This window comes from Colletotrichum phormii, assembly GCF_030913505.1.
Source record: "Colletotrichum phormii strain CBS 102054 chromosome Unknown BDP81scaffold_12, whole genome shotgun sequence".
Classification (NCBI taxonomy): domain Eukaryota; kingdom Fungi; phylum Ascomycota; class Sordariomycetes; order Glomerellales; family Glomerellaceae; genus Colletotrichum; species Colletotrichum phormii.
In genome coordinates this window covers 165,961-192,953 of record NW_026851454.1, presented here as the reverse complement: position 1 = coordinate 192,953, position 26,993 = coordinate 165,961, and the positions used below count along the sequence as shown (strand labels likewise).

General features: G+C 52.1%; 6 protein-coding genes across 6 annotated transcripts; 3 read left to right on the top strand and 3 right to left on the bottom strand.

Moving 5' to 3' along the window:
* Positions 1-1,015: 1,015 nt before the first annotated feature.
* BDP81DRAFT_376022 (beta-ketoacyl synthase) lies at positions 1,016-6,426 on the bottom strand (the record flags this gene model as incomplete). Its single annotated transcript, XM_060586728.1, has 2 exons — positions 1,016-1,929; positions 1,991-6,426. The coding sequence occupies 2 exons, from the start codon at positions 6,424-6,426 to the stop codon at positions 1,269-1,271; spliced, it is 5,097 nt and encodes a 1,698-aa protein (XP_060444071.1). The 3' UTR covers positions 1,016-1,268.
* A 2,971-nt stretch (positions 6,427-9,397) lies between these two features.
* BDP81DRAFT_490051 (O-methyltransferase) lies at positions 9,398-12,042 on the top strand (the record flags this gene model as incomplete). The annotated part of the gene is made up of 2 exons (XM_060595272.1): positions 9,398-9,616; positions 9,676-12,042. The coding sequence occupies 2 exons, from the start codon at positions 9,398-9,400 to the stop codon at positions 12,040-12,042; spliced, it is 2,586 nt and encodes an 861-aa protein (XP_060444070.1).
* Positions 12,043-13,427: 1,385 nt separating this feature from the next.
* On the top strand, positions 13,428-14,804 carry BDP81DRAFT_481809 (O-methyltransferase; the record flags this gene model as incomplete). The annotated part of the gene is made up of 3 exons (XM_060594977.1): positions 13,428-13,466; positions 13,578-14,587; positions 14,645-14,804. The coding sequence occupies 3 exons, from the start codon at positions 13,428-13,430 to the stop codon at positions 14,802-14,804; spliced, it is 1,209 nt and encodes a 402-aa protein (XP_060444069.1).
* Positions 14,805-15,182: 378 nt separating this feature from the next.
* BDP81DRAFT_321646 (uncharacterized protein) lies at positions 15,183-16,361 on the bottom strand (the record flags this gene model as incomplete). Its single annotated transcript, XM_060584635.1, has 1 exon — positions 15,183-16,361. One exon carries the CDS (start codon positions 16,359-16,361, stop codon positions 15,183-15,185), a length of 1,179 nt encoding a protein of 392 aa, XP_060444068.1.
* A 5,101-nt stretch (positions 16,362-21,462) lies between these two features.
* On the top strand, positions 21,463-22,909 carry BDP81DRAFT_321507 (hexose transporter; the record flags this gene model as incomplete). The annotated part of the gene is made up of 2 exons (XM_060584617.1): positions 21,463-22,590; positions 22,667-22,909. 2 exons carry the CDS (start codon positions 21,463-21,465, stop codon positions 22,907-22,909), a joined length of 1,371 nt encoding a protein of 456 aa, XP_060444067.1.
* A 2,111-nt stretch (positions 22,910-25,020) lies between these two features.
* Positions 25,021-26,929, bottom strand: BDP81DRAFT_322084 (ATP-dependent RNA helicase DBP9; the record flags this gene model as incomplete). Its single annotated transcript, XM_060584672.1, has 3 exons — positions 25,021-25,291; positions 25,373-26,589; positions 26,648-26,929. The coding sequence occupies 3 exons, from the start codon at positions 26,927-26,929 to the stop codon at positions 25,021-25,023; spliced, it is 1,770 nt and encodes a 589-aa protein (XP_060444066.1).
* Positions 26,930-26,993: the final 64 nt, after the last annotated feature.

Sequence of the window (26,993 nt, the reverse complement as noted above, 5' to 3'; positions counted from 1 at the left end):
ATCTTATTACATGTCTTAAGGATGCGATGGGCATCAAGGTTGGAAGAAGTTGTGCATGTATATTTAGCTACTACCAGAATTGAGTAAAGTCGAGCGAACTTCCATTTTCGCTGCTATGGCTCAAATAGTGACTGAATCGGTGTGATTAGAATGGAGTTGAATGGTGTGCTAATTAACAATTTATGGTTCGATTTACACTTCTAGCCATAATCCCGCTAAACTGTTTCGTATTGATCGTACTCGGATTGGTCCTACTCCCGCCACCTCAGAAAGGCTTAAAGGTTCATTATTGTTGGTTCACGGGGTCGTATACGACAAATAGTGGTAGCAATTATCACTCGTCTGTTGGTGATCCTATTGCTTGTTCTTCTTGTTGTTGTTCTATCTTACATTGTAGGCAGGAGTCGGTCGAAGTAGGTAGTGACGGCCTGGGTGGTTGCCCCACCTTTATCCGGCCGTGATGACTAAGCCAGTTGTCCCACTTCGCCCAGGGCAGGTGCCAGCCAGCCCATGGTACCTGCCTATTACTCCTTATCAGCCTTTGCTGTTCCAACAATTATGATCTATGGACACGATCCCAATTCGGCATCGCGAAAGCCCGAGGTGAGTCCGAATTCGGATTGAATACCCGAAAGTACATGTAAGCATTGCCATCTGTGCTGTCGCGTTATGAAACTCTGTGCATACGAGTATTCCCAAGTCTTAATTGGGATAGAGTTGCTGTCAGTTAGCGTCGCGGACTACCCTCCCCACGGGGATGTTTGAGAGTAGCGAGTGTGCCATTCTTACTTTCATAATTAAGACTGGGAAGTTAATGACAGTCGATAACGAATGCATCATCTACGTTCGCAGGATCGTCATGAAAAAAAAAAAACAGATCGTTGATCGATTAGAGTCACATCTCGACACAGTTGATTTTACCCTGGGGTGTGTTGTTATCCTAGATAGGACGTCGATGATCGATCGCGACACCGTTACAAATTGAGATTCAATACCAGAGACACATGGTATGAACCTTTGAATTTCTAGATAGAAGACTGATTTGAAAAGGGAAAACAAATTCTAGATTGTAATTACATGAAAGTCTGATGCTCTACAAAAGAAAGTCCAAGCCTGTGATGTGATCGATCATGTATCAAATCGACGATTCTGCTAATTCAAAGTTGCCTCGCGAATGCCAACCGTACGCCGCTTCAAATCAAAGATCCGCCATCCTGAACGCCGGAGGAAAAACTATAGTAAAGAACAAGAATCGAATCAAGGAAAAGTTAGGGGCCCCGCCTGATAGACTCAACCAATCTGTCTGCACCGCTACCACGCATCATGCTGAAGTGATGCTCCCCCTCAATGACCGTAGTCGTAATCGAAGCACCGGGGAATAGCAAAGCCCACTCCCCAGGCCCAAAGTTCTTCCTCTTCTCAGTGAGGAACTTCATCCCCTCGCAGTCTTCGCCTTCCATCATGGCAGGAGGCAAAGTCGGGTAGCGCACCCCATCGAAAGCGCACTCGCCAGCCCAAATGATGTTGACATGCAACTTCCATGCGGCTTCAGGTGACATGGCGGGCGCGTGATAGTCGTGCAGGAGCTCAGTTGAGGCGCGGAAGTGCGGCATAAGCCATTCGGGCGGCTCCGACTGCTCTGCGCCGCGACGCATCTCGTTGCGGAAGATGCCAACCTTGTTGCAGTGGTCGTAGAACCTGTCGGGCAGGTGGTCTAGGCCGTTGTTGGGAGGCGGGGAGTCGATGAGGGTAAGGGAAGTGACTTCCTCGCCGGCGGCGATGAGTTCTTGAGTCACCGCGTAGGCGAGGATGCCGCCGGCTGACCAGCCGCCTAGGCGGTAGGGGCCGCGTGCTTGCTTCTGACGGAGGCCGGCAATGTAAGATTGCAGGACTTCGCGGAGAGTGTGATCGTACATGCGGCTGGGAGTCCTAGAAGGGAGACTTGTTAGTATTGAATCAGTGTAATAGAAAAGACTGCGTTGCTGCCTACTTTGCAAAAGGAGAATTGAAGCCAACGAGGGCTGTAGTCGGCGAGATAGTAGGAAGACTCAAGTATGAAGTGGCGACTCCACAACCATCCGGGAAGAGGAAAAGAGTCTCCTTGGCTTTCGTCCGAGAGCCCTGCAGGTACATCGACCATGCGGGTGGGATTGTAGGAACAACAGGAGTCGACGGAACAGCTTTGCCCTTGAAGTCTCCGGCGCTCATGTCGATGACCTCGAAGTAAGAACCGGGCGTCTCAAACCCATTGATTGGCGTCATAGCAGCCGAGAAAGGCGATGCCAAGTTGTCAAGGTCTGGCGAGCCGACCGATGACGCGGTGTCCGACTCAACGCTCGTGATGTCGCTCTCCTGCCTAGAAGACTCAGTCGAAGATACTGCGGTACCAGACACACGCATCCGGATGTCGCCCACAGTCAGACACTCCTCAAACAGTGCGCGCTCGGGTAGGTCAATATCAAGCTCATCGCGCAGTCTGCCACAGATGACAAGCGAGAGTAGTGAGTCGATACCAATGTCAGCGAGGGCGACATCATCGGCAAGCTCCTTCTCGTCGAGACCACTCTCTTCAGCCAAGACTTTGAGAGCCACGGGCCAAGAGTCTTCAGCGGCTTGCTGCTGAGCAGGAGCAGCTTGAGCCTCAGCCAGGGAGATGTCTCCGAAAGTTGCCTTCATGTCTGAAGTAACAATCGCCTGGGGCTGTTGTGGTTGCGGTTGAGTCTTTACCGATGAGAAGCCACCGGAGACCTTCTTCATGGCTGAGTTGATAATGTAGTCCATGAGGCGCTTCGGAACGCCTTGCAGAGCAACACCGCCAAGGATGCCAACGAGGTTCTGTTCCTGATCGAAGATGATCACATCTCCGGACCACAGCTTGTCCTTACCCTCAGTCATCTTGACGTACGAGTGATAAGTCATGTTGGCATCAAACTTGGGGGCAAAAAGCTTCATCGACTCCCATCCGTGGTTGACGAAGAGCTCCTTGTCAAGATCGACAGACTCATTGGCGTTCATGACAAAGCCGGCCAGTTGAGAGATGGAGTCCAGGAAGGCGGGATTGGAGAACCACTTCCCGTTATCAGGGATGCCCTTGAAAGACACGGTGCCAGCAGCTTCGTATGTGTTGTTGCTGAGAGTGATGGCAGATAGGCCACGATACTTGGGGTCGAAATCGGCAAGCTGACCAACCATCTTGTAAATCATCGACTTGCTGAATCGGAAAGTACTGTAGTCTTCTCCGACCTGCGCCTGAATGACCTTCATGCGAACCTGTGCATCCGAGACAGCCTGGGCGAACTGAGACTTGGTCTCGTCGATTTCAACGAAGCGGATCGAACAGTTGGCATGCTGCTCCATGACCTTGTCATTCCCGTCGATGGTGGAGAAAGTGCAAAACAGGGTCTTCTTGGCGGCATCAAATTTGGCCTGAGTGCGCAGGACTTGCTTGAGACCGACGTCGTTGGCGACGAGAGCGCTTTGGATATGCATCTCTGCCACCTCTGTTCCGACTGCGTCGACGTCCATGCCAGTGATTTGCTTGACGTACTTGCCAATCATCTGGACAATGTCGGCGTAGACGGATGGGGTGCAAAGAGGTACGCCGTACACCTTGTGGCCTTGAGCCATAGAGTGCACGTCGTCCGCGTTGAGGTCAAGATCCACAACCACCTCTCCGTCAGAGCTTGGCTGAAGAGTGTTCTTGACCACGTTGTAAATCGAAGAGAAGGCCAAGTTAGCGGGTCCCATAATGACGGCAGCATCGCCCTTGCGGAGACTCCAGTCGTTGGTGTACTGCATCCAGTACTCCTTGAGAGTCCATCCGTAAGAGGGCAACTGGAGAACCTTCTGGCACTCGGGGAAGTCGGCATGGTATCTAGACCATTCAATATTGGCACCAGCCGCGTACATTCCGGAGAAGGCATCGGTCATCAACTGCCAAGTATCAATAGTCTTGTGTGCAGATGCGAACGTGTGCATCGTCGATCCAACAACTTCCTTCACCATGGGAGCAACTACAGGCGCGGGACCAATCTCAATAGCGATGGTGCGCTCATCCAGAATGCCCTCTGTCTTGGCGACAGATGCGGCTTGCATGATGTTGACCGGCTTTCTGCAATGCTCGACAAAGTAGCCCTCACTGAAATCAGTGGCCTCACGAAGGACCTTGCTCAGAGTAGGCGAGATGACAGGGATCAAAGGTCGACGAATGTGAATGCCCTTTGCAATCTTGCGGAACTGAGCAAGGATAGGGTCGACCTGAGAAGTGTGGAAAGCGTGTGCAGTATCGAGGACGTGGCAGCGCATGCCCTTAGACTCAAGGATGGTCCGGGCCTCTTTGACGTGCGCAATGGTTCCGCCGAGGACAATGTTGTGCTTCCTGTTGCGGCACGAAACCTCGAGGTCGCGACCAACGACACCAGGAATGGCAGCCAAAACTGTCGCTTCTTCAGCCATAACGACGAGCATGGCGTGCGTTCCTTGGGCAAGGTGCTCTTCCATCAGCTGGGATCGCTTGCCGACAAGATAGAGAACGTCGGCCTGAGAGAGAGCCCCGGCGGCGTACAGAGCGGCGTACTCTCCAAGACTGTGGCCGACGACGGCCTTGGGGGTGATGCCAAAGGACTCCCAAAGCTTGCAAAGAGCCATTTGGAAAGAGACATGTGCCAACTGCAGAGCAGTAAGTGAAGCGCGGCTGAAGTAATCCCGCTCCTCGAAGAGAGGAAGAATGGAAGGCAGGCCCATCTGGACACACAAGTGGTCGTAGCGCTGCAAATTGTTTCTGAAGGAAGCAAACCGGGCATACAAGTCCGCACCCATACCGGCATGTGGGGAGCCTTGGCCTGTGAAGGTGAACACAAAACCGGGAGTCTTGGCTGGTGCAGGTAGAATCTTCTCTCCGCCACTGCGGGCATCGAGTTCTTTCTGAAGCGATGACTTGAGCTGAGGAATGCTGGTAGCAGTCACAGCGACTCTGTACCGATGATGCATTCGGCGGGCGGTGGTGGTGTAAGAGAGCTTTGCGAGGAGATTGGGGTCTTCGCGCGGTGCCGCACCGTCAAGCCATTGAATGAGATTGCCGATATTAGAGACTAATGATTCGCCAGTCTTGGCAGAGAGCGTCACGACGTGATGGCGTCTCGGGTCAGGGCCGGTGTAAGTGTCAAAGACGGGAGCGTCTTCCAGGACGATAGCGGTATTGCCGCCGGCGGCAGAGAAGTTGTTCAGTAATACTCTTCGGCTGTCATTCTCGGGTCGAACCCAGGGAGTTGCGACAGTAGCAATGCGCGTGTTGCGGGCCTGAAGGTCAGGCAGCTTGTGGTTGATCTTGGTCTTGATGCCAATGTGGGGAGGAATAGTCGAATGCTTCATCATCATGAGGACCTTGGCAAGACTGGTGACACCAGCAGCGGCCTCGCCATGGCCGACATTAGACTTGACAGCACCAATGTGAAGAGGACTAGTGGCTGGCCGAACCGAGGTACCGCGGGCCGTCAACGGAGACAGGGTCGTCACGACAGAAGTAGTCTCTCCTGCATCGCCAGCCTGCGTGCCGGTGCCGTGCATCTCTACGTAGCTAATGTCGTTGGAGCTGACCTTGGTCTCGGCAAGAATATGCTCAAAGAGGTCCTTCTGAGCAGCGGCATGGGGTCTGGTGATGGACTCTGCTTCGGCATTGTGATTCGTGGCGACGCCCAAGATACAAGCCTCAATAGGATCCTTGTCTTTCTGGGCATCATCTAGTCGCTTGAGAATGATAGTGACGACTGCTTCGCCGCGGCAGTATCCATCAGCATCATCGTCAAAGGTCTTGCAGTTGCCAGTGCGGGAGAGGAAGTGGCCCCTATCCAGCCCAGCCGTCATGTCTGGGTTGGTAAGAACGTTGGTGCCTCCGACAATGGCGGTGTCAACCTCGCCGCGCCACAGAGCATTGCATGCCAGGTGCAAGGCAGCCAAGCTAGAGCTGCAAGCAGTGTCTATGGTGTAGCTGGGTCCGCTGAACTTGAAGTGATAGTTGATGCGGCCAGGGATGAAAGCACGGTTACCGCCAGGGATGAAGTAGGTGTCAATATTTTGCGCACTGTTGGTCTCCATCCAGTCATTGCTGGTGGCGCCAAACCATACACCGACGCGGTGCTTCTGGGTGGACGGAGTACGGTTGGGTACGATTCCGGCCTTCTCGAGAGCCTCTGCGGCAGTAAGGAGGGCCAGACGCTGGGCGGGATCGACCTGAGCGGCCTCACGGGGGGACATGTTGAAAAAGGCGGCATCGAACTGCGGCGCTTGATGCAGCCAGCAGCCAAAGCCTGTGCCAGAGACGTTCTTTACAGATGTGTCGCCAACATGGGCAGACGCGTTCCACCGGGAAGCAGGGACCATCTCGTGAGTATCGACTCCCTTGTGGAGGATATCCCAGAAGGCGTCCATAGTGTCAGCGTTGCCAGGGAATCTTCCAGAAGCCGCAAGGATGGCGATGGGCGACTTGGAAGCACCGCCATTGGCACCGAGTGCACCATTGCCGGCGAGCGAGGCAAGCTCCTCTGTGGCCAGAGGAGACTTCTCTTGTACACAGTAGGAGTCTGATGGCAGTAGTCGCCGAACAGGGGAGACCAAGCGATCCGTGCTGTGGAAGGCAAAAGGCTGAATAATTACATCCGTGATGTTGTCCGTCGCCGGCTTGGTGGAACGTCTAACATGCTCAGCGATACGGACTGGCAATTGCTCCAGCGCCATCTCTCGGACGAGACAGTCGCGGGCAGCCTGTTCCAGCGCATCGCGAATGCTTGCGGTGGGGGAGAGCACCTGGCCTTCCGTGCTAGTGGAGATGACGTGAATACGAGCCAGTGAGCCGCATTGAGGGACACCAGCAAGAACTTGCTCGATGTCATGCTCACTGTAGAATAGTGCAGAGTGGTACGGGGCAGTTATGCGCAGCGAGGCTGACGCAGGTGCAACGGACTTGCCGATGGCCGAAGACAAGAAGTTGGAGAGGACTCCAGGCGGTCCAGAGACTGTTGCTTGATTAGGCCCGATGACGGCTGAGATGTAAGGGGTAGTCGTCACGGGCAAGCCAGCCTCCGCGGCGTATTGCAGCAGGGCGTCGGCGAGGATCTTTGGGCTCGATCCAGTCACAGCGCGGGACCACGAATCGAACGTGATGGTAGAATCGGATATCTCATGCTTGTTGGTGATTCTATCAGCGACGTCCCATGCGAGCGCGCCCAGGCGAACGGCAACAGCAACGGCGTGAAGGGCCGGTGAGAGAAGGCTTGGGGCGCTATGAGCACAGCTCACGGCCGCAGCAGCCAAGGCACCGGTGCAGATTCCCGCCAGAAGGCTGTTCTCAGGTGTGGGATAGACTTGGCACCCGCTGCTGTGTTGACGGATGAAGAGGCCAAGTTGTGTAATGCATGTCAAGGCTTGGACAAGGCAGGGGTTGAGGGTGCCAGAACGATACGGTGACAGGAGATCTGCCAAGGTGGCGAAGCGTGGGCATCTTGCCTGTTGCTCTGGGGATAGGCGGGCAACTTCGTGCTTCAGCACTCCACAGCTTCGCTCGAGGAAGTCGATCACGAGTGGATCATGGTGTGATTGTACCAGACTGCGCAGTGTGTCTGCGATGTCATGCGTTTGGTCGCCAAACACGTAGGCGAGTACTTGATCTTGACCCGACATGTTGGAGGAGTCTGAGTTGAAAATAGAACAAGGCTGTGTGATAGTTGCCAAGCTAGAAGGAAGACTTGGTGATAATAGGAATGGTTCAGATGAAATCGACAAATCAGATCGAGAGTTCAATGAAGGTCGTTGGTCAGGGAATGATAGGCCGAGTACAGTTGAGTGTAGAAGAGGCTGTGCAGTTGAGTGTGCTTCCAAGAACGATATACGAGGTTGCCAAGCTGGTCAAGTTATATCCCAATCGTCATGATGCCTCGTCATAATCGTTGCAGAATGTCCCGATCGGTAATCGTATAGGCCGGGAAAGGAAAGCTCGTATTCCTCCTTCCTCTGTCTCTCATAGCAAGCCACGGCGTTGCCAGACTTGGCCTATCACCGTTCAGGCGAGATTAGCAGCGCGGCTTGCGAACCGGCGGCTTGGTAAGGCACGGAGACATTGTGTCATCTCGGGGACAGGTAAATTTGCTACCTAGCAGCTATGAGATATCTCGATTAGGCCGGTAAGTTGCCGTTTGATCACCATCTGAGACATTATTGTCTGGCACAGGAGAACGGTTAGACACAGTGGATCTAGGGTCCGCTCGGGAATGTGTAAGTGCTGCCTACCTTATTCCACACAGGTAGTAAACACTTCCTATCATATGGTCCATCACCAATCTCGATGTCTGCAATATCACCTTATCCCACCCGAATCGAGGAGCACGAGCAATATTACGGCGTCATACTACAACATCTGTAACAAATAGAACACGAGCCTAGCTAACGTGGATCGAAATCGACTAGTAAATCTTCTGGATCGTTGTTCAGTCGAAAGAAGCGCCAAACTCAACTTTCTGTACACGTGTGGGTTACATCACCCAACTCAATCTTTACAATGTTCAGACCATGCAGGAAGCAAGTAATCTGTCAAAAAAGGTAAGCTAAACTGACTCGGCGCCCTCCACGCAGCACGCAGAACATTCTCCGATGTCATACCGGTATAGGCTCCTCCCTGGCTATAGACCGGCTTCCCTCTACGGGAGATTCTCAGACACCGCGAGTTAGGTTCGGGATTTCCTCTTACCTGGAACATCTGCTTTTGTCTCTGCAAGCGTTCTTCTACACAACTGATTTACACGAACATCATAGTCTTCAAGCTCGTCGGCAAGGGGCAAGCCATGGAATGAGTTTACGATTCGGCGGAACTTAGCCCGATCAGAACTTCGTCATGTAAATTTATTTTGAAGTGATCTCCGATAGTTCAGAACTTCTTTCCACTCGATATCTGTTGAGTTTGTGTTCACCGGGAAATCGAAATTGGGCATTCGCGAGTTTCACTGTCCAGACGACATCGGGAACCTACACCGTCGGGTTCCACTTGTCCCGGTCATTGGCTCTACGTGATTGGCGAGCCTCCGTTTACCGTCTCTTTAACGGTAAGTATACCTCGAGCCACCCATCAGCTCGGACTCGCGGCACACAACTAGATTGATTAGCGAACCGCGGATCGCCCTGTGCAGCTGTCTCGGGAAGCTTTGTCTTGGCGCTCAGAGATTGAATCCAAACCCCATACAATGTAGATCGTCAAATTGCCCGGGTTAAGAAGTAACAGGCTGCTTTAAAACATAGATCGTCCAATCCCTCAGCCCAGTCGCAGGTGACCAGCGTGATGCAGTAGCAATTTTCTTTCAGCATAGCCCATTGACCTTCTCAAGCTGCCAGAGTTGCTCAAACACTCGCCGCGATGGACTTTTATCAGAAACTGAGATCTTCCTTGGACTCGATTGCATCTCACGGAACCGAACTTCTTCGACAATCAGAGAATGGGTCAATTGGGGCCAGTCCTTTCGAGGATAAGTCGAAGGCTGTTCATAATCCACGCAAGAAGCTGATGGAGTCGGCAATGAAGCTTCTCCAGCTGGCGACCATGCCCGAAGAGTACCTTGACCACCTGGCCAATGGCGTAAGCTTCTACGATATCCTTCGCAATTAACATTCTTAGCTGACAATAACTTTTCATAGTACCAAGAATTGACTTGCGTCCGATGGCTCGTGGATCTCGACGTTCTGCAACACCTCCCCCGAGACGGCTCGATTGCATACCCAGTATTGGCAGCCAAAGCAGGCGTTCCTGAAAAGCACCTCAAAGGTGTTGCTCGGATGGCTGTGCTCAACGGCTTCTTGGAGGAACCCACATCCGGTCACGTTGCACACAGCCGGTCGTCGGCTTTGCTTGTTCGTGACGAGAACTTCATGAGCTGGGCCCGCTGGATGATGAACTATTCCATGCCAGTGGCATACAAGTTTCCTGAAGCAACTCGCCGCTGGGGTGACACAGACGCCAAGAATCAAACAGCTTTCAACGTTGCCGAGAATACCACAGATCCATTTTTCGACCACATCCGAAAAAATCCAGACCTCACATCTGTTTTCTCGAGCTATATGCGCAATGTGACAGCCTCCCGGCCTTGGAGTCTAGCGCATGCTCTAGAGTGTTTCGACTGGGCTTCGCTTCCAAAAGGCGCAAAGGTCGTCGATGTGGGCGGCTCTCACGGCCAGCTCGCTGTCCACGTTGCCTCGAAGTTTCCACACTTGAAGTATATTGTGCAAGATCTACCAGAGACGGTCGCGACTGCTCAACGGGCATTTGATGCCGACACTAGCATCGACCCAGCAGTCAAATCGCATATCCAGTTCATGTCGTCGGACTTTTTCAAGCCTCAGACAGTCTTGGATGCCCACGTCTACTTCCTTCGCATGATCATCCACGACTGGCCTGACAGAGATGCTCGCATCATCTTGCAAAACCTTCGAACAGCACTCGAAGGAAACCCTAAAGCTCGCATCGTCATCATGGACACGATTCTGCCACCCCCGGGGTCGACGACTCTGCAGCATGAGCAGCAGCTGAGAGTTAGAGACCTCATGATGATGCAGGTTTTCAACGCCAGAGAGCGAGAGTTAGAAAACTGGAAAGCACTGCTCCATGACGTGGGGATGGAGATTGAGCATTCGCGTCAACCAGACGACAGCGTCATGGGGCTTTTGACCGTCCAACTTCAGTCTTCCGCACCCGGCAGCCCCAACGATTTCATCCAGATTAAGAAACCCATCATGCCAGCCACGGAAAAGCAGCCAGTCCTCATCATGGGCGCCGGTATCAGCGGTCTGTGCTTGGCCCAGGCCTTGAAAAAGCACAACATTCCCTTCCGGGTATTTGAACGAGATCCCGCTGTTGATTCGCGGCCTCAGGGATACCGCCTGAAGCTTCGCAGAGACGCTGCCGTCGCACTGGCCGAGAGTTTGCCCGAGGAAGTCTATCAAACTTTTCAGACATCATGCGCCACCCTCGCCATCGGGGAAACCGACTTTAATCCATTCACAGGTCTTGTGGTCAACAGTCGTTCGGGCGGAGGGCTGAGCGGAAAGCTTGGCCTTCACCCTAGCTACTGCGTTGACAGGGCTGCTTTCCGCACCGCAATGATGACAGGCATTGAGGACCGTATCCAGTTCAGCAAGGAGCTGGCATCTTACAAGACAGATTTGGATCATGGCATTGTTACTGTCTCTTTCAAAGACGGTGACTCAGTGGAGGGCCGCTTCCTGGTTGGTGCAGATGGCTTGCACTCGGTTGTCCGTCGTAATCTTGTCCCCAGCCACAAGATCCGAGACACCGGAGCCGCCTGTATCTACGGGAAAACTCCAATGACACCTGAGGTACTCGAGAAATTCCCCGAAAAGGGCATGAGATGGATGACCATCGTATCTGACCAGACACCCATGCTGCAATCCTGCATCATTGGAGATGCGCCGGTTACTTTACTCTTGGAGCCAATCCGTTTCAGCGAAGTAAACCGGTCTCAGCACCAGCTTCCTGCCGACTACATTTACTGGGCTCTCATTGGACCTGAAGCCCGTTTCCGTCTAGATGGAGAGACTTCGACATCCAAGGTCAGCAGCTCGACCTCCGCGCAGGCAGCGACCGAGGCAGCTCATCTGAGTTTGTCCATCACGCAAGAGTGGCATCCCTCCATTCGATCAGTGTTTGAGCAACAGGATACGAGGCAAGCGACTCTGATTCGCGTCGTGTCCTCTGTGCCTAACGTTCCTTCATGGTCACCGTCTGCTATGGCGACCCTACTCGGGGATGCCATTCATCCAATGAGTCCCTGTGGTGGAGTAGGAGCGCAGACGGCAATCTGCGACGCTTCCAGTCTTGCGAAGACAATTGCCGCGGCCCAGGGATCCCCTACTGCCGAAGACATTGGGGCATTTGAAGAGGGCATGAGGAAACGTGCCCACCGAAGTATTCTGCAGAGTGAAGTGGGTTCAAAAAAGATGTTTGGGCTTCGGTCATTGGAAGAATGTGAGCCATGGACAGGTTTCTAAGATTTAAGACCAAGTACAGATTGATACGAAGTAAATTAAATCATGGTCAGCATTTTCTTCCCTCGTTTTCTTTGTCTAGACCGATTCGTTGCACCTTCATCAATCGTTATGACACTCCTCAACGATGGATCGAGAGGGATCTGCCGGACAGTAGTCCAATTATCGGCACTCATGACCTGAGCAGTGCTGCACAGTCAGAAAGTATGTAAAGATGATCTCGGTAGGTCGGCATTTAGACACGGCATGCGTTACTCATAGCCATGATTTCTTACACCATGACACAACGCTGCCGGGGGTTCATGTTGCGACAATACGAGCGCTGTGAGTGGTCGGTTCGCTTGTGCGGACATAAGAATTGGGACGCTGTGCAAATTGCCAATCGTTGCGCGCCCGTACAATATTAACTTTTCGTACAGGCACTATTTACGTGCCCCTAATTTCTGGGCTGTAAAGAGTTCTACGCATCTTAAAAGTGCCCAAGAATATCTTAAGCTGAGAAAGCTGAGAAGCTTCCCACCGGCACAGGGGCAACACTAGGGACGAATGCTTGGCATGTTCACCAGATGTTTGTAGAAACATCTGTAGACAGTGGCGACAATTACCAACCCATTACCGACTTTCCAAACGAGCTCGCAACCACGACGTGAACGTCATGATTATGGAAAAGGTGAACGTCATCGAATATCAGACATATTCAATTGAGGAAAGCCGGCAACTTCACTTCGTGGAAGAAAATCCGAGACCCGACATAAACGCCGACATCAACACTCATATGGGTAATTGCATAAACGTGATCGGGTATCTTGTCAAAATCCCGGGTTTAGGAATACCGTCCTAATACAAAGATTCGTCCGAACGTTGTGGACTGGGCCGGGGATCATCGATCCCGGCGACTAAGACGTGTCCCGCTTTCATAAACTCTATTCATTAAGCTTTGGTTAGCAAATGGCGCCTTAAATCGCCTTGATTGGTTCCACTCATGACAGCAGAAACGGTCGGTGATCATTTACCCCATGTCCAAGCTTGTTCCAACCTCCAGTCCGGAATGCTCCCCCCCAGGAAAACGCAATTCACCACCGGCGCTTTCTGTCAGCCTTGGCACTTAGAACCTTCGCAAGGCGTTGCACCGAATCAGACTCTTGAATCATTCCTGAGGATGCCCGGCTTACGGTGAAGCAACTCGGGAAGCCGGCGTTGCAAAAATAGCGATGCGGATTGGCATTCATTCCCAAACGGTCTTGATTTAAAGAACATCAACCGCCACGCCTTGCGTTGTGTCACACCGTGCACTTCTACCAAATTAGCCTCAACTCATAAGCCTCTGTTGTTGTTATTACATCAATCTCAGTTGATATCTCATCCCATATTATCCGCCAACCATCAACATGCCTAGCCGTATTGCCGAAGACGAGCTCACTGAGCTTGTCGCAACCCTTTCATCTGCTTCGGCCGAGCTGAACAAGTTTCTGTCCAAGCGGGGTCTTGAGAAGCTCTTCACCGAAGCCGCTGCACCCAGTCTCGAACTCACTCCCGAGAATCTACCTTATTTTCAAGCAAAGACATCAATAGTTGATGCGGCAGAGCGTATTGTCCGTCTTGCCCGCGGACCTAGAGATACCCTGATCACTCTCAGCTTCGAGCACTGCGCGACAGCTTCTCTGCAAATTGCTCTGAAGTACAAGCTTGCCAGCCACATCCCACTTGAAGGGAGCACAGCATACGCAGCTGTTGCTGAAGCCGTCAGCAAGCCCGAGGTCACCCCTGCTCTCGTCGAACGCATTCTCCAGCACACATCTTCCTATGGCTTGTTCGAAGCCCGGCCAGGCGGTACTGTCGCCCACAACGCCATGTCTGCGCTGCTTGTGACAGACCCTGACCTAGAAGCATGGATGGACCTGAGTGCCACCATCGCTTACCCAGCTGGAGCTTCTGTCCCCAAAGCCCTACAAAACTACGGCTACAGCATGGAGGCGAATGAGTCTGCCTATGGAGTTTCTATTGGCAGAAATATTTCCCAATTCCAGCGCTTTCGCGAAGCAGATGGTCAGCAGTTACACGACATGTTCGCTCGCGCCATGCGCGGCATTGCGGTTGGCGGTGCCTACGACCTACGTCACGCTGTTGACGGCGGATACCCCTGGCACTTGCTGGAGCAGGACCACATCCGTCTCATTGTCGATGTCGGCGGTGGCCCTGGCCACATCTCCATGGCTCTGGCCAAGAAGTACCCCAAGCTCCAGTTCGAGGTACAAGACTTGCCCGAGACTGTCGAAGTTGGGGCCAAGTCCTGCCCCGAGGGGTTGAAGAGCCGCGTCACTTTCCGCCCCCACGACTTCATGAAGCCTCAGCCTGAGCATAAGGTTGCAGATGGAGAAGGCATTGCGTATTTCTGTCGTTTCATTCTTCACGACTGGAGCGACAAGTATGCCCAAAATATTCTTCAGAGTCTAGCGTCGTCTCTGAGACCTCAAGACCGCATCATCATTAACGATGTGGTGGTCCCCGAGCCGGGACAAGAGAGCCGTGAGAGAGAGCGCAGAATGCAGTAAGTTTCGCCCCTTTCATGTCTTAACCTGGCAGAACTCGTATTTACAAGCTTTAGTGACCGTGATTTGTTGATGTTGATGAACCTTAATGGTCGCGAGCGGACGAGAACTGCATTCGAGAACCTCTGCAGTGCGGTGACGCCTAAGCTTCAAGTAAAGACAGTATTCCGCCCTGAGCTTGGGGAACTTTCTCTCATCGACATAAGCCTAGCATGAGTCATTGGAGTGAGGAGGACTTTGTTGAGCTTGGCCGTTTCCATATCCGTAGATATTCCATAGCAACAGATAGAGAGCATTACGAAATTGAGCGAGAGGCTCGTAAAGCTGGGTATCTCTAAAGCTGGTATCCTAGAAATGCTGTGCCTAAAAGCCACTAAATGCTACTAATGCCTGAAAGCTGGTTTGATACCAACATAAGATGTGACACCTAATTCTACACTTCTGGTGTTTCGCTTCAATGTGACGGACCGGAAAGTTACATAAAGTACCTCCTAAGTTGTGAAATTACCCAAAAACCCCCATGTCCCATCTAAACCCCGGATGTTGCAGACAAAGAAAAGTAAGAAAGACAGATAAAAGAAAACGAATACGAAATCATGTACGCTTGATACTGTTTGCCTTGAAGGTAATTCGCTCAAGTTCCTCCTGGAGTGCCTGGTGGTGCTGCTCGATAACACTGGACATGCGTCCCTTGGTGGCGGTGAAAGATATCGAACAGATGGTTGCATCGGGACAAGACGGTGTAGATGGTAACGAGTTGTGTCTGGCCGCAGAAGGGTGCCAGTGCCGCAACCTCTTGATAAGAGGATCGACGTGTTCGCGAACGTGCGTCAGGACCAGGTGCGCGGCAACCAGTCGCTGCGCCTCATTGTCCAGACAGTAACTTCCGACGAACGAGGTAGTGATGGCTATGCGTCCAAAGAGCGAAAATTGTGATTGGTCCGCGTCTTGGGACGAACCGTCGTCGCCAAGGATGGCTGCATACCAGCCCAAGGCCTTGTAAACAGCCAGGTACACCAGAACAAGCACTTCCTGTCTCATGAAGCAGCGGCAGTCGAGAAGATTGTTGAGTCTGCGGAGGATCTCCCGGTTGTGGGATAAGACGGTGCCCATCTCCCGGGGGGTGTCGTCGAGTAGCCGCTCAAGATGGGACGTGCACGCCGGGTCCTTGACGGCAGTGAGGCAACCTTGCGCGAGAACATGAAAGTCCGAGACGATTTCCAGGACCTCCATGGTGCAGTCGTGGATCTTGCCATGGCGGGAGAGGCCGTCGTCGGAATACGCGCTGGAGCTGCTGCGGGCTGAATCAACTGTACCGGAGCGTCTCAGTGGTGCATCCATGGAATGTTGCATTTTGTGGTCTATGGGCTGGTCCAAAAAGGAGGTCTTGTCATATTCCTGCGTCATAGGAGTCGGCATAGCCGCAGATGAATGCTTTGTCGCAGCGGCAGACAAGTCGTTCAGAGTCATTGGGACCCCAAAGTCTGCACCCGCATCAAAGCAAAGGCTCTGGTCCAAGAGGTTGTCAGAATCAGAAGTGCCTTCCAGCAACCACATCATCTCATCCTGGAGGTCGGTTTGATGTTCCGAAGGCTGCTCTGACATGCGGCGTTCTTGTTGCTGCTGCTGTTGTGAGATTTGAGAAACAGTAGATGCATTGGACATGGTCAGTGCCGGACCGTCCCTCATGACCAGTGATATCGTTGCCTGGGTATCCGATAACGAGCTTGGCGAGGCGAGAACGCGAGGACGCTCACCAGTACGCATCGACATGCTGTACGCGCACTCGAGGCCCTTTGTTTCGCAGCGCTGACATTTTGGACGTTGTTTACCGCAGCGAATCTTTTGAGAGCTGCAAGCGTTGCAGGATTTGCGGACCTTTCTTCTCTTGCGGTTGAAAACAAGAGAGATATCTTCTCTGGGCGTCTGCGTCGACATTGCCTTGTTTGACAAGTTGAGGAACGAAGATCCGGTCTTCTTGAATTAAGGCTGCACACTAAGCTTAATGGATGCCACCCGAACAGAGAAGTCTTGACCGGCAGTTCTTGGGGATATAAAGACGTCCAAGAGGAGAAAGTAAATTGTGAACCGCAGATACCTAATGTCTTTAAACAGACAAGAAGGGGTGTGTATGACGAGCTTAAATATATATGGGGAAGCTGGAGCTAAAGAAACAGAGAACGCAAGTTCAACGTCATTAGAAATTTAGTGTTCTGCTGAAGTCGTAGAGTAGACGGAGCTTAAGTAGAGTATCTTTGCAATACTACATCGCGATGGAAGTCTTCGTCTTGAGTCAAGTCCTTGCTCAAATGGAAAGTTAGTTAGTCGTAAGTTTGCGAGACGTCGGAAGCCAGCGGGGCGATAGCGTTTGTCGAAAGCTATCACTGAAGCCGGTGGTTATTTTACTAGACAACTCAGCGCTTTGGACGATCGAGTATTCCTCTACCTCTCCAGATGAAACACCATGAAGCCCTTCTCACAGACTCTCGTCGCGAGAATATCTGCCAAGCATCAAAAAGCATTCTCGTGCCCACATGCACCCCTAAGTCTAGACCCCGCCCCCAGACTACTTGAGAGCTCCGTTTTAAATGGGACTAATTCCGTTTCTCCTATAATGAGCTATAATGAGCAGGGCTGATATAGGCTGCCCCATTGTATTATGGAAGGTGCCGACATGTTGGAACCCGACCACCCGAGGGTGTGGCGGGTGTGGGATAGACTGGGCTGATTTCTCGAATAAGGGAAGTGGTATCAACGGGGACGAGCCATTCGCCCCGTCTTTCTCCTCCCAAGTGAGTTCCCGATGTTCTGTCCTGTCGAACCTAATTGTCCGAGTTTTCCGCTACGGTGGGACCAATTGGAGCTACTGCTTCGCGTCGACAGGGGTCAAATGAATCAGTGAGGAGAGGGGTTGAGGGGGAATAACAATTCTTCTTTTTAGAGTTTTCAGCTGATGTGCCTCGTCCCCGACGTCGCGACAGCGAAACTGGCCACCTGTGGCACTCAGTGATCTCGCTCGAACGTGTGGAGGAAGTGTCCAAGAAGCTCCTACCTATTCTTGCGTCCGGCGGGCAAGTTCCAGATTGTTGGAGAGCCAGTCAGAGGCCTCATCGCGGATCCCAGTAAGGCACAAGGTAAACTCCCACACCCTGTCACTTAATCAGGTTGTATGGCGTGTGCGGGTAAAGTTGAAAAACACACTGTATCTTGTTACGTACTTGAATGGAGAGGTCATTGAAACGAGGACAAATGCCCGATAATCGAGATTTACTAGTGAAAATCGGCCTTCCGCACGGCTTAGACCCCTAGATCCCTCGTACTTTGCAACCAGAAGCACCTGTCAACTCGTCTTGACGAAGCGGCTGAAGGCATAACCGCCAATTATCGGGGCTGATGAGGCTCAACCGAGGAATTCCCCTTAAGGGTGATGCGAGCGATTTTGTGGATGTTTTGCTATACCCAAAGATCTCAGCTCCAGCTTTTTTTGACTTGGCTTTTCCGTCAAAGGTCTTGTCTTCGACTTGGAACTGGCTTGGCACATTGGCATCTTGGCCCGGGTCCTTCTCTGCGGGATTGGACTTTGACAGCAGAGTGCAGTGTGCTTTACCATAGAGAACGATCCCTACAGGAATCCCCGTTGTTCTGTGGCATTGTCGTGGCCCACGTCTGTAGCTGCTGCTCGTCCCAAACTCAATTCCCATGGGGGATGATTGCCAACAGCACGAAATCTAGAACCCTCGTTGTTTCCCTCGTCAAATTAAAGTCTTGGTAGAACTTTTGTCGGACTATGAAGTAACCGTGCCGTCAATTGCACGTACCTTGTCATTGGCAATAGCTTGATGGCCAAAATTGGATGATTCTGACCCCAAAGATGGGTGTTTTTGGGGTTTCAGCTTTTCCCAATCTTCTCGCAAGCTACCTTATTCTCAGCCAGTTCGTTCCATGAGCCGAGGTGTGTCACAGCCGCTCAGCTCAGTCATCACTTTGCAAAGAGTTTCATACAGCGCTGTCAATTCAAAGTCAGTACTGGATCTCGATCAGCTTCCTCTCGTTTTCTCAGGCAACTCTAAATCACCAGTCTATGACATGGAAAGGTTCGTATCGCAAACCGACAAATGCATCACGTTTTACACGGAATTGAGGATCTCCTCATGTTTCCACGCATCCCAGTGTAACCTCGAACTGGCATATTTCTCGTCACATAGCAAAGATTGCGGTCGTTGCAAGGGCAGTGCTGCATGGGGAAAGCCCTCTTGTTCTGCATTGCCTGGCCACGGTCTTATCTGGTATATCTCACTATTCTGCTTAATTATCTGTAAAGCGACAGCACTGACTGTTGATCTCCGTTCGCACCCGGATGGACTGTTGCGATAGTTGTGGAACTGTCTGGTTGTTGCGCCCTGAAATTCAGCTATTTTCGATTTGTGACTGGCGGCAGATTGAGGCAGGTCACCTTTTTTGGCTGATGTTGTCTGTCTTGGCGATGAAGTGAACCGGTGCATTGGGTGCGCTGACGAGCTCATGTCTGGGCAGTAATTGGTAATTGCGTGTTCTCTTTGCCGACAGTTTGGGCCTGCCTACGTAACACCTCACGACTTAGCCGCTTCAGCCAATGGTAGCTACAGTCTGCGAATATCATCAGTTTCATAGCAGCACCTGGCAAAGCATCTAGCTTGGCTTATTGAGCACCACCAAGCTTCCGTCCAGGGCTCTCTTTCTCGGACATGCTGAGACTCTAGGTACCCAGGAAGAAGAGAGGGGAAACCAGAGAATGGCCCGCATGGCGTGCCGAGAGGAATCCGGAGCATTCCTCCGAGCACATCGCTCGAGTCACGGATAAGTGGGTTCGTATCAATCTCGCATCTGTATCCCTGTCCTTCAAGAGAACCCTCGTGAACCCAGACCTGCAGGCGTCTTTTTAGCGATCCGAAGATAACGGAACCCAACGACGAAACCAATTCCGAGAAGCGCCTCAATATTGCACGAGAATATCGCAGTTGAGTGGATTCTGCTCAACTCATTTGGTATGTCGTTTAAATCCCGAGTTTCTGTTCGCGTCCCACCAGCTGCAAGGTCCCGACAAAAGTATGATCGACAGTCAAGCAATGGCATGACACGTGTTGCAGTCAGCCCGAACATTGCTAAACGGGGAGGAGATGAAGTGAGTTTTGCCGCTGTCAGTTGATATTCTGCGAGCGTATACCATTACCTCGGGCCTACAGTAACAAGTCGTTACCATCCAATACGTAAAAAAAATAAGCCTAATTACGATATACCAGAATGTTCCATTTGTAATTTCTGTATACGGCAAGATTTTCGCCGTACGTGACATCGGACGACGCCTGCCATTTAACCCTAAGGTATGGTAGCACCGACTATCAGGAACGTGCTTCTAGCTAATTCAACTCTAAGCGCGGGAAGAACTGCTAGTTTAGGGTGTTCTGCATGTGGTAAAAAGATTGCGAACTTCCAAAGTTCCAAACCCCGTCAACGTTTCAATCCTCTTCCCCGTCAGCTATCAGTCTAGGCTTTGGTGCACAGAGAGGATCAAGCTTACGTGCTTCGCGCATGGGCGGCCCGCCTCCGGTGGAATACGCCGTTCCGAAAGCGAAATAGTGGCCACAATAGGCAACTGACGCTTTTCTCATTCAGGTGATCAGAGCTGGACCCGAAAAGGCCCCGTACCTTTTCAAGAAGCTTAAACCACTGCCGGAGTCGTGTTTCCACTCCACGGACTTCACAAGCCACCGACGGGGAACTAGCTCGGGATCATCGAGCTCAACTCACTAGAAATAGTGTTAATATCTCAAGCTTTGAAGGAGATCTTGATCGCCCACTTTATGTGTGTATTTGACGGTTTCGAATAACTAGGGTACCCGTTGCTCCCATCACTTGAAAGTGCTAAGCAATAATGGTTCACTTTGCAACTCTGGGCTGAACTAGTCTCATCAATTTCATTCTCATTCTCGCTAGAATCACATGTTCAACCAAGATACCGATTGAAGTTTGCCGTAGTAACTCTGGAGGGGTTTATTGAGAGGTGCCAACGCTGCGTGCTGCGCTGAATGCTACACTAGCAGCAGGTAATCAAAATCGTAATAAGGCTGGCGGGCGGTTATATTACCCCAAAGCTACCATACCTTAATAGACTTTGGCAATAGCGAGCATTTCAAGCGGGGCAAAGGCGAGTTTACCGTCTGGTTCCTATGCTTTCACAACCGTCTTACCCGCTCACGGTGTTGTGCCATTGGTCAGCTAGGTCGGATTAAAAGTGGAACTCCGCAGGTCGTCAAACTCACCCGAGTCAGCGCACCGCGAAAACCGGCAAGTGGAGACTGAAATATCAACCCGGGACCGAAAACGCTTTCCCCGGCCACCGGCGATTCAACAGTTGAGGTGGGGAACACGATAAGCCCCCCCGCCAAATTTTGCAACCCACGGAGAGATTTTGGAGTCCGCGGAGATCAGCCACATCCTTCCAGAAAACACCATCGCCAACCACCCGTGTGGGTTTCTGTTCTTTTCTTGACAACCCTCTGTCAAGGTTTCCCCAGTCCATTTCAAAATGCCGGTGGCAAAGATGGCGGCATTATTCCCTGTTCCTCTCTATGTGAGAGCAAGCATCGTCGCATCATGCGTTGCCATGTTGTTTGGGTATGTTCAAGAAAGCTTCTGCGCCCGCCGGCGTGGGAGTCTGACTCTTCCACACTACTCTACCTACTGCCATTCTCTTGCAATGCTCTTCGCAGTCGTAACTCGCTTTCGTCTTTCGTCAAAACTGTTCAGACCCAGACCCCGGACGAACCCACCCCTAGCTAACATGCTGCCCAATCCATCAAGCCTCGATACAGGAAGCATTGGCCCCGTAACGACCATGCCGTCCTTCCGTCGCACGTTTGGCGACTTCTCCCCCACAATGCACGGAGTAATCGTGTCGTCCGTCCTCATCCCTGGTGCCCTATCAGCTCTAGTATCCGGTGCCATGGCAGACCGTTTCGGGCACGTCCTCCTCTTCTCTATGGGCGCCTTCGTCTATGGCTGCGGTGCCGGCATCGAGTGCGCTTCACCCGTCCTGGGCGTCTTCATCTTGGGCCGTCTCATCAAGGGCGTCGGCGAGGGCATGTTTCTGAGCAACGTTTACGTCCAAGTCTCGGAAATCTCGCCTGCCCGGGTCCGGGGTATCATCACTGCCCTGCCGCAGTTTTCCATCGTCACTGGGATTGTCACCGGCTACTTCATGTGCTATGGCACCGCGCGTATCGAAGTCTCATCCCTGGCATGGCGCCTGCCGCTGGCTGTAGCTTCGTTTTTGGGATTCGCTCTCTCGAGCACGTACTGGATCGTCCCGCCGTCACCCAGATGGCTTCTCGGCAAAGGAAGAATCCAAGAGGCCCGAGACGTATTGGACCGCCTGGGTCTTGACCAAAGCGAGCGTGAGGAACTGCTGGAGCAATCCCTGGCCCAGGCTCAAGAGCAGAAACCTGACGTTACACTGCTGGAAACTCTACGCCAGATGTTCTCCGAGTTCAGAGAAGCCTTTTCGGCACCCTTCCGAAGCAGGACCATCTTTGGCTGCTTCTTGCTTGGGATGCAGCAGTGGAGCGGTATAGATGGAATCCTCTACTATGCCCCTATTCTCTTTACTCAAGCCGGGCTGAGCGGCGAGGAAGCCACATTCCTCGCATCTGGCGTCTCAGCTCTGGTGATTCTCGCAGCCACCATTCCGGCGACATTCTTAGCAGACAGGTGGGGCCGCAGGACGTCAAGTCTGCTCGGAGGAGTGCTTATCACCGCTTTGATGGTCTTAATGGGCTCGCTGTATGCAGCTGGAGAAGTTCACGCTGATACAGGTGCCGGCAAGTGGGTCGTCATTGTATGCATCTATGTCTTTGCCATCGTATACAGCACAACATGGGCCATTGGCTTTCGCACTTTCATGGTGGAAAGCCTGCCGTCCAGGACTCGTAGTAGTGCCTCAAGCCTGGCACAGAGCTCGAATTGGGTAAGTTTGTGTTTCGGTGTCTCTTTCCCCTTGTAGTCCGTGTAAGCCCGAATTATGCTGACAGGCAATATTACAGTTTGCCAACTATGTCGTTGCGCTAACTACTCCGGTCTTGTTATCAAAGTCAACCTTTGGGGCTTACTTTCTCTTCGCTGGATGCTCCTTTGTTTGCACAGTCGTGGTGGCCCTTGTGATGGTCGAGACCCGAGGGCACAGCCTTGAGGCTATCGAGAAGAGGTTTACCGAGAAGAAAGCTTTGGCTACCGGCAGATGGAAAATGGAAGGTCTCAGGCCAAGAAGGGCCAGAGCCGCAGTGTAAGATCGTGCGGCTTACTATGCAGATTCTGTCAGACTTTCTACCCAAGATCGTCAGTATGGCGGTGCACCAAGGCCTCTATTTACGGTGTCAGGCACTGGATCACATCAGCCCATGGCGATGTAGAAACTAACGATCTACATGGAGAAATGTACTGAGATGGATGATGGGTATGGAGTTAAACAAATGGAATGATGCTAGAGTAGCTCTACTAAACATAGACGGATTGGGATAGACATAGACTGGGGTAGACACGGACAGGGATAGATACAGACTGGGGTACACACGGACAGGGATAGACACAGACTGGGATAGACATAAAGCGTAGAAGGGACTGGGGCCTTAGACACATTCTTCTTAGACGTATGCGGATAGATAAATAACAAAGACGGACTTCGTGGAGTCATGTTTAACTCTTGATATCTAAAGTATGCATCTATCCAAACGGATCCGCGCCTACAAAAAAGGCTTGTTGCTCTTCTCTAGACTTGACGTTTGCCACCGCTTGACAAAGTTGATCCATAGTGCCGGCTATCCGGGAAGATATGACGCGTCCGTACAAACTAATAACGATCATCGAACTGAAATTCATTGCAATACTATAAGATTATTTGAGACACGAGGCTGATAAAGTAATACGTAAATATCCTGACCGAATATTGTCCCGATCACCGTATGGTGCCATCTCAGTCAGTACGACTGATCACGGCCTACTCCCAACTCTAATTCTCCAAAGAATCCGGCGAAAGACTTCCTATTCGTGCACTCGTACTATATGTTCATCCAACTGGCGAATATTGCTTTAACCTTTTGGCAACTTCCGCAACCCGCTCACCCTAAATCCGGTTTTATTTCGGCGATGGCGGGCAGATCATTCGTAACTTTAAAGAGATATCACGTCAATTCAACGGACGGGATAATGTTTGCGAAGGCTGTGCCGCGGCTCACTCTCGTATGTGTCAGGTTTTATCAGAATTGAATCTTTGGTCATTATTTCTTCATGTGTCTCGTCAACATTTACATCCGCCATTCTTACAACATGGAAACCTCAGACCGCTTCTTCGGACCTCTTCGCACTATCTCCACATCATGCGTCTCATGAGAGATGTATACTCGTAGCTGTGTCAAGTGTTTGTGCCCCTGGCTTGCTAGCCTCGAACAAGAGCATCGTCCCACAAACCTCCCACCTAACATCCTCAAACACATCCATCAACGGTCCAACAAAGCCCTCCACATCGGGGCGTGTCCGCGATAGCCAAGATTCAAGACCCCAGAGTTGCGACGGGTGCGCCATCCGTGCTCCGGGACCATCCGCGATGCCACAAGCTTCGCATCGAACCGCCGAGACTTCTCGGAACCAGGTGCGATTCGTCAGTTCCGAGGAGCGAGTGCGGCTGCGATTGTGTGAGAGAGGTTCGCAATGGCCGAGAGATGGGATGACTTTTCGACTCGTGCCGAAACACATTGTGCGTGGCTCCAGCGCCTCTCTCCGTCTGAGCATTTCAGGCCTTCGCCCCTTCGATTTCTTCCCTCCCCGGGTTGTCAGCGTCGACTAGAAGCATCTTCGGACCACGCCCCGATGACATGCAGCAGGTCTAATGGCAGGTCAGTGTTCTGTTCTTCTTCGGCTTTCAGGGAGAATTTCTCTCTTGTCAGATCGGCCGAGCCGCGAGCGCAAGACTTGGCTGTGCGAACTAGGCCATCTACGGAGTGAGAAACGAAAGACCAAGAGTTCGAGCACCTTAATTATATTTACCGTAGCCGTCCTTCATTTGCCCTTTGCCCAGACGCCAATCGGGTTAATACCAGAGAATGCGAAAAAAGAAGACTTCTAGGCTATCACGATCACATGAGATCGCCATAGCTCGGACGATAACCCCACGCGCAGATCGTCCCTACGATAGCCGCGCGGTGAAGGGCGCATTGGGAGCGGCAACGATGATGACGCGGACTGAGATGCGTCCAGAGTTCGGAAATGCTGTTGCCGAGTGACTCGATATCATATGTGCCTTAAGTAGTTAAGGTAGTTCGGGGTAGGAATCATGTCAGGAAACAATGGGAGTCGCTATTAGTATCTACAGTCCACCGGTCCCGAGAAAGATTGATGCTTTTACTCATTTTCTCCGTGCCTTGAAAGTTTTCAGAGGATTGACTTTTCTCGTTCCCACCTTCTTGCCTTTACCGGGCTTGCTCTTATTCCTCCTCTGCTTTCCACCAATCTTTCGGAACGGCACCATACCGATGTCATTCTTCGTGAGCGATTCCTTGCCTTCCTTGGGCAGCAGGTATTCGGGTACGTGCCGCAGATGAGGCTGCTGCCTGGCTGTTCTCAACTCTCCGTCATGTCTGAGGTGCTGCAACTCTGTCGGGTTCTCCTCAAAGTATCTGGGATTGGTTAGCAAGGTTCAAGTCAAAGCCCGTATTCAACATGATGAGCCGAGTCATCAGTCATCTGATTAAACTTACCTCTTCAACTTCTCGCTCTTGAGAATCTCCTGCTTCAGTTCTCTCATACGCGCCTCGCGAACTGCAACCTTGGTTACCGCTCTCAAGGCGTCATCCAGACGATACCTGAATGCATCCAGATGCTCCTTCTTGAAGTTGTAAGGCTTCACCTCCTTGCCCAGCTTCGCCTGTTGCTTCTTGATCCTGGCGAGGATCTTCTCATCGTTCTCCGCGGTTTCTATGCTCGTGGGCACGTGCTTGCGGTACAGCTCTTGAGGAACGTAGAATGACAGTGCCATGCCTGTCCGGCCAGCGCGCGCTGTACGGCCAATGCGATGTGTGTATGATGATGCTGATGTCGGCAGGTCGAAGTTAACCACAGCAGCCACATTCTTGAAGTCGATACCCCGTGAAACGCCGAACTCTGCGTCCCGCTTCGACTTCCGCTTCTTCTTGGAGTCCTTCTTTGGCTCTGACGCCTCCCCTTCTTCGCCATCCTTCTCCTCGGCGCCCATTGCGCTCTTCTCGTCGGACGCGATGATGATCTCGTAGACTCCACGGTTGAACTCCTCCAGCACGTGCGCTCTCGATGTGACGGGCAACTCCGAGTTCAAGATACAGCTGCGGACCTGGAACTGCTCGAGGAACAGCTTCAGGCGGTATGAACGGTCAACGTCGTTGACGAAGATGAGACATTTGCCCTTGACAAGCTTCAGTTTGAAGATGATGAATGCCAACAGGAACTTCTCGTCTTCTCCGCAGCTGACAACGAATTGTGAAAGATTGTCGCTCTCTGTTTCCTCCTCATCGAGATCCAAGATTGTAGGCTTGCGTCCGAAGATTCCTCCGAGGGCGGTAACATCTGTAGACAGCGTCGCGCTCATCAGCAAGAGCTGGACGCCCTTGGGAAGCTTTCGCGCGATGTTCTCGAGGTCTTCATCGTAGCCGTATGACAGGATGAGATCGGCCTCGTCGAGAACCAAGCATGTCAGGCTATCGAGAGACAGCGCTTCGGAGGTGATGTTACGCCATGCGGTAGCGGGGGTAGAGACGACGACGTCGGGGAAGTTTGAGAGGAGGGAACGCTGAACCGCATCGGAGATCTTGTCGACAAGCTTGACTGCGTGGATGTCTTTCGCGCAGTATGCTGAGAACTGTTCGATCGCTTTGAGAACTTGGTCGGCAAGCTCACGGGTCGGAACGAGGATCAGGGCGGTCGTAGCGGGTGAAGAATCGGTCTGAAGTTTTCGGCGGTAAGCAGGGTTCAGTTAATTCAATGACAACACTGCTACATACAGCTTTGCGCTTCAGAATGCTCGAAAGCACAGGCAAGACGTAAGCAGCCGTCTTTCCGGAACCTGTGGGAGCCTTCGCGGCGACATCTTTGCCGTCCAACGCCAATGGAATAGCCTTCTGTTGCACCGGGGTAGGGTCCTTGAAGCTCTCGGCGGCGACAGCCTGTACCAATCGAGTGTCGAGGCCTAGATCGGAGAAGGACAATTCGGGTGTAGAGGTTTCCGTCTTTGCGCGCTTCTCGCTCTCGGGCGCTGTCGCGGTCTCGTCGGCTTTTCTCTTCATCGTGGATATTGTTGTGCTGCGAATGTATGGTGTTTAAAGGAACCTGCACCAGAAGTCTGCGACG